The sequence below is a fragment of the Syngnathoides biaculeatus genome, chromosome 9, assembly GCF_019802595.1.
Source record: "Syngnathoides biaculeatus isolate LvHL_M chromosome 9, ASM1980259v1, whole genome shotgun sequence".
NCBI classification, from domain to species: Eukaryota; Metazoa; Chordata; class Actinopteri; order Syngnathiformes; family Syngnathidae; genus Syngnathoides; species Syngnathoides biaculeatus.
Genome location: NC_084648.1, coordinates 4,619,195 through 4,626,293, shown reverse-complemented (window position 1 = coordinate 4,626,293; position 7,099 = coordinate 4,619,195). Strand labels below are relative to the sequence as shown.

General features: G+C 40.6%; 1 protein-coding gene across 1 annotated transcript; it reads right to left on the bottom strand.

Moving 5' to 3' along the window:
- Positions 1-1,021: 1,021 nt before the first annotated feature.
- On the bottom strand, positions 1,022-5,639 carry si:ch211-286b5.5 (uncharacterized protein LOC100003596 homolog). Its single transcript, XM_061830681.1, has 3 exons — positions 5,453-5,639; positions 4,893-5,019; positions 1,022-1,789 (listed from the first exon to the last, which is right to left on the bottom strand). The coding sequence occupies exons 1-2, from the start codon at positions 5,540-5,542 to the stop codon at positions 4,894-4,896; spliced, it is 216 nt and encodes a 71-aa protein (XP_061686665.1). The 5' UTR covers positions 5,543-5,639; the 3' UTR covers positions 1,022-1,789; position 4,893.
- Positions 5,640-7,099: the final 1,460 nt, after the last annotated feature.

The window sequence follows — 7,099 nt, the reverse complement described above, 5'->3', positions numbered from 1 at the left end:
TAATTGTGCCTTTATAAAATGACAAAACCTGTTCGTTTTTTAAATTGTCATGTCTTTGATACTCATAAGAAATTGAAAGTTTAAACTGAAATCTATTTCAATTTGGGTTTGACGTTGCCTCACTAGAAATTTATGGAGACAACTAATAGCAGTTGCCTGCTTTATACATGATGTGAGTTCAAGAAAAATACAGTTCATGAGCTAAAAGAGGAACCCAATTGGTCATTCATTCTTAAGTGAAATGTCTCATTTTCTCTAGCATATTCATAATTGCTCTTTAATCAAGCAAAAATGTACCTTATCCCTATATTTTATTATTCTGTTATAATTGTGAATAGAATAATTGCAGCACGGCTGGATGGAAACACATTGAGGTCTGTTTTACTCATTCCCTGCCAGAGCTCCATGTTGGTAGGGTAGAGTTGAAATTTCCAGGTTTGTCACTCCTTGCTCTTCATGTTTTATTTAGTTGAGGACCTGAGGTTACTACTGCCTAATAAAGGTCAACCAGTTGATTCACATACTTTTTCCTCCCTGCAATTTTTTTTTTCAATAAATATGTTGTGTGATAATAATTTAAGCAGACTGTTCATTGTTGTAATTTAGATAACCAGACTAAATCTAATGACTGATGAATACATACTGAACATTTAGTACAAGGGCTTCAATGGTCACCACCTTCACGGCCATCCAACTTTGAATTGTCCCTCCAAAAAAGTCTGTATGTATAAGTTTTATAAACCACTGACATTTTGTCATTCCAGTCGAAAAAAAAGTAAAATTTCTCAAGAGAGGACATTTGCAAGTACTGCACCGTACACCTCATCCATTGAAGAAAGGTCGAACATGAGTCTTGGCTCAACATCTTTTCTCAGGTTCCTCCAGGGAGGTCTACTTTTCCTGTGACCAGCAAAGACACATTACTCGCACATCCCTCTCAACCCCAAAAGAAAGCACTCTCAACAAATAAGTGGCCTTTTTGTTGCCAAGGTTCTCAATGATACTCACACACCAAATAAAACCTGTTTCTGAAAAAGAAATTTAATTTCTAAAAATGTTGCTCACAGTAGCAAAGACATGGGAGGTACAGGGTAACAGTAGTAAAAGATTTGGTTGCATGGCATAGAATTCCATTGTGGGGAAAAAAGGCCCGAGCAACAGGTCACTTCAGCAAGATTCTTAAACAGGAACATTTAGAGATTTTTTATGTAGCTGCTATTTGCATATATAAAGTGATGTACAATAAATCACTATTCAAATAGTGTAAGGCATGTTTTTAAAGATGGTAACAGAATACAGGTTAATAAAAGTAATACCAAGCATTTTTTTCTTTAAATACATTTAGGTCTGTACCGTGTCATAGTGCTTCTCAATCGTGACAACATCACCATAACCATAACTATAAATATCTGAAAAGTGGACATCGGCTCAAAAATCTATTTGCCAAAAGTTCAATTTTATGCTTTTGTGTGGAGTGTCTGAGTCAGAGTCTCCTGCATGACACGAAAGCACACAGTTTTGATTAAGTATGGTAATATCTGTAATCGATTTGGACAGCAAATGATGCGCAAAACCAAGATGTACGTATTAATAATGTTAGTGTGACTTCTTGAGCATTTCTGGGGACTCGAGTTTTGTGCAGCACAAATATGACGAATTGTTATGGTAAACAAATGGACCGATCCATCCTGGGGTCGACGAAGGTGAGCTGCTGGCAGATCTACAGTGACGGGTAAAATTGAAGACAGCCTTTGTATAGATTCAGAAATTCTTCATTGTTTTTGCCAAGCTAAAGGGGGATGGGGAGGAAAAAAAGTAGAACACATTAAAACACCTAGTCAGCCCCACAACTCATACAGCTAGGAGTACAGACCCTTTCCAAAAAAAAAAAAAAAAAAAAAAATCAGAATTTGAAGTCAATCAAATCAAAATCAATCAAAACATGGTACTCTCAACTTTGTACTTCGATGATTGGTTGGAAATCTTTTTGCTTGATGCGAGTTAATGGAGGCCCAGATTTCCTTGATGTTTGCTGTCAGTTCTTTGTTTTTGGGTCTGGTGCTCCTGATTTCCCTCTTGATTATACCCCTTAGATTCTCCATGGGGTTTGGATCCAGATAATTTGGCTGAGCCATCTAGCACTGTGATGGCATGGCCTTTCATTGGAAAAAAAAAAAGGACCTTGGAATACTGGCCAACGGTCCAGTCTTCCTTTTCCTTGACCCACTTGAGACGCTTCCTATGTTGGCTCAGCAGTAGACTCGATGGGATCAGGATTTTGGGGGCCCAATCACCAAGTTTTTAAAACCAACAGCTGATCACCAATCGTATCGCAAGGTGGAGCAATATATCTATTTAAATAACCTGTTCATATACTGTATACTTGTGTACTTAATTGCTCAAAAATATATTTACAATAAATATGGTCTTTATAAGGCGGTACACCGGCGCAGCTGGAAAGGGTTGGCCTCACAGTTCTGAGGTACAGGGTTCAATCCGGGACCTGCCTGTGTGGAGTTTGCATGTTCTCCCTCTGCCTGCATGGGTTTTCTCTGCATCTTTGTTGATCTACTTATGCGAGTGAGGCATTGTTGCAGACAGAACAACTTAATGGTCTTCTATTAAATGGCATGAAGTACATACAGTAACGTTTTATATCCACTTTTTGTGACATTTATGTTTGTTGCTGTGGCGTGAGATTTTTCAATTGTAAAATATGTTCTTTGCCTCATAATGGTTAGAAATTACTGCTCTGCTCTAATCAGTCAGGTCAAACCAATATTACGTGACAGAAATAATGGGTGCTAATTTACTGTAATTAAATTACATATTGTAATTACTTCTTCTGGACCAAAACTTTAGAGCATGAATCAATAGAATGGCAGCATGTTTACATACAACTGTTAGTACTAGCAGTAAGTTGCTCGGCAACAACATAACATTTAGTGGCCTGCTTGCGAGCCATATTGTATTAAAGGTACAGAAACATATCTCAAGCAAGCATCACAGCATCCATCCATTTTCTGAGCCGCATATCCTCACAAGGTTCACGATAGTGCTAGACCCTATCCCAGCTATTTTTGGGCAGGAGGCGGGGTACACCCTGAACTGGTTACCAGCCAATGGGCAGGACACATCAAAACAAACAACCATTCGCACTCACAATCATACTTATGGCCAATTTAGAGTCTTCAATTAATCCACCACACGCAGTTGTCATGTCTGCAGTCTTTCCCATTTTGAACCAAATGTAAGCAATTTAATGACACCTGCAAGAAGCTGTGCAAGTGCTTTGAGTTTAGATGATTTGTGCGTGGCATTTATGGCCAACAAAATTTGGGCTGATTTCTTCCCAGTATTCACATTTTTGGAGGTCCCGATTTCGTGGGAAGGGTCTGTATAGGCCAAGCCCAGGGGTTAGGAGGGGTTCATGAATGGATAGGTTTCCAATTACACCAGCTTGTGTGTCACCATCACCCTTAGACCAATCGGATAAATTGACGCTAGAAAAAAACTTCATGCTTCCCCTATCACCTGTGTTCTTTGATCTCTATGACACACAAGATGGCGTAATTGAAAACCTACCCATTAAATCCATTTTTCATCTACATTAGTCAGGAGTAGGACAATATATTTTTCAACAAACCCTGTTTGTGTATTTTGATCTGTAATTAAAAATTCAACTGTAAACATTTTATCAAGTTTTATGGAACTACATAAAGTACAATACAAACACATATGGCATGAAGATTAAAGGGGAATTCCAGTGCTTCGCATGAACAACGTATCCAATAGGTCATGTAATATGTACTCTATTTTGACAATGTGATGTTAAATCCTCTCCCATTTAATTGTGTTTTGAGAAGATTACTATCGACAAATACGAATTTTCAGGGGCTCTGCCAGCGGAGGCTGCGAGCCGAAGACTCCACGTCATTCCCGTCCGAAGAACCATCTGCGGCTGCAAGCCCGGAGGTCCGGGGGCCTTTGTTTACGCACTTACGTCCCACGCGTAGCCCTCCGAGTAGTCAGACTCCAGCGTCATTCCCCTCAAAGAACCATCCGAATATTGAACATTATTTACAGCCACAGGTTCAAATCTGTATGGAAGTATTCCTCCGTCTTCCCGATCAACTGATACTGCTATTTCTTCATCAGATGAGGATAAATCCGAGAAATCCGTGCTGGGCATAATGTAATCAAGCCTTAAACGTCACATCCGTGCACGTAAGTCATGTGACTTGCGAAAATAGCAACGCCCCTGAAAATTCAGAAATGTCGATAAAAATCTTCTCAAAGCACTATTAAATGAGAGAGGATTTAACATTACATTGTCAAAATAGGGTACATATTACATGACCCACTGGGGCCTCCACTCCCTGAGAAGGGTTGCGTCAGGAAGGGCATCCGGCGTAAAAATTGTGCCAAACATACATATGCGTTCATCTGAAATGATACGCTGTGGCGACCCCGAAAGGGACAAGCCGAAAGGAAAACAACAACAACAACATTCCATGACCTATTGGATACATTGTTTTTGCGAAGCACTGGAATTCCCCTTTAAGTAGATTTGCATCTTTTACAGAGATTAAATAGATGGACCATCTCAAAAATGTTGCTTTTACAAAGATAATCAGGCTTAGTTTTGAAAGACAAGTATGAAATTCACCATGTATAATCAAAGCATTATATAGAAATGTAATTAAAGTTAATAGCTCTTCAGCAATGGCTGAATAAAAGTGAGCATTATTAAAAGTTTGAGAAGGATGAACATTTGACAACTCTTATATTTGATGTATAAAGTTGATGTTTTGTTTTTGTTTGGGTTTTTTTTTTTTTTACATGCCCTGTCATGCGGAGAGGGTGTGCCGCCGCCGATTTCCCAGACATACCTCAGAACAGGGAGCAGGACTTTGGTGGTCTAAAAGGATTATCGCTGGAGGGCACACCGACCAGGAGCGGGTCCTTGGATGCATTTTGCAAACAGAAGTTCCTCAACTCGGCAGCAGCTTGGGACACCTGCGAGGCGCACACGACGTTAGCAAACGCGGACGAGGAATCAACTCCAAAAGCGCTACACAATAGCAGGGTCGGTTATTTGCACATGACTCGCAGTGTTTACGCACGTCAAACTTTCACGTGACTAGCGAGTCTTGGTGTAATGTCACTTGGCCAAACAGGGAAAAACTCCAATGTGTCAATGCGGAACTTGACAGCGAAAAGTTGGAACCGTCGGTCGCAAACGCAGACTAGCGAGCCCGCGTGAGTACTTTTGAGACTTTGCGCTCCCCGGTGTAAATTTGGAAGTGTGGAAGGAAGTGTGTGCAGTATTGACTGGACAAGCAGTTTCGCCCTCCGCCATTCAACAGCGCGGTTAGCCTGTTACTCCCTGTCTCTTTCTCGCTCGCTCGCACAGCGTCGGCGTCGGCGTGTCCGTGTCGGCCGCTGGCACCTTGATCCTGCGGATGCTGGCCTCCAACCGCAGCTGCTTCACGGCCCTCTGGGCGATGATTAGGTTGTTGCTGGCGTTGTTGTTAGACATGACGAAGGCCGTCGGGGGAGAAAAATCGAGAACTGCTTTTGAGTTGTACACGTCTACCAGCGAGAGGAAATTGGTCCCAAACACTGGAAAGCCCTCCTCCGAATGGGATCCCGAGTTTTCTCAGTTGTCCCTCCCAGCGGGCCATTCTGATTGGTTTCTCGCATGTCAGTCAAACGCCCCCCCTTGCACAAACTGGACGTCATTGAGTGTTTTGCAGGACCCAAGTGGACTTAACACTGGGATGTGCTCAGCGTGGGTGCCAAAGTTGAAAACCACCAAAAATCAAGCCCCCTGACCACCCCCCCCCGCCAAAAAAAAAAAATATATATATACTGTATATTTTTATATACACCCACAAAATGATGGGTGATCAAAATGATCATTTATTAAATAAGTGGCATGCAAAATGAAAAATAACTACCAATACTGGAAGCAAATTGAACCTACATTGTATAGTCACGAATATTGGTTAATAAATTGGTCATAGTCAAGAAAAATGACCAATGTGCAATATTTTCGGAATGATTAAAACACAGCCAAGCAAAAAGTGTTCTGTCTCAAGGAGTTTGTCTGGTGTTGAATTAACTTTAGCTAATAAATGTGCTGTAAACGTAATGCAGTGCTGCCAACCTACAGAAGTTCACTTCCTGGGCAATTCGTCCAAATTTGTCAGAAATTCCTTTTTTTTATATGTTTGTGTCAAGAAAATTACTGCCTGGCAGTTATTGCAATTTATCATGCAATTAGATAAAACAAATTCTGCATAGTGTTCAACTTCACAACATAATCATTACTCAGTAATGTTCATTGTTAATAAATAATTAATAGTCATAACGTGGTTTTCTCTTGCACTCTATTTTTGTATTTACTCTCGCCACTGTTGCTCTGAAATAATACAAAATTCTGCATTGTGGAACTATTAAAGGTGATCTTATAAACATTTATTATATTAATGTACTTTAGAAGATGACATCTGCTGTGACGTATGAACTAATTTCCGGTTATAGTTATGTGTGACTATGTAGTGTTATTGTGTATTACTATACTGTATGTTGACTCCGGGTGCTTACAGTACTGTACTGTACTGCAGGAACTCTACTATGTACAGTACCTGTTATTTTGCAGTTGAAAACAAAGCTCCAGCGAGACCTATGTGACAGGTGCGGCCAATGGCTTTATTTGGGTTTTGAAACTATATGTGACAATGGCTTATCAATGAGCATTTCTTCTTAATTACAGTAGTCCTTGTTCTGCCTTCGTGATAACTCTTTTTTTAGCCACACTATTCAGAAATTAGTCAGCACGGTGTAACAACTGGTTAGATCGTTGGCGTCACAGTTCTGAGGTCCAGGGTTCAATCCCAGCCCCACCTGTGTGGAGTTTGCATGTTCTCCGCATACCTGCGTGGGTTTTTTGCGGGCACTCCGGTTTCCTCCCACATCCCCAAAAACATGGAGACTAAATTGTCCTTAGGTGGGCTTGTGAGTGTGAATGTTGTTTGTCTCTTTCCCAAAAACATGCAAAATTAATTGTCGACTCTAAATTGCCCCTCGGTGT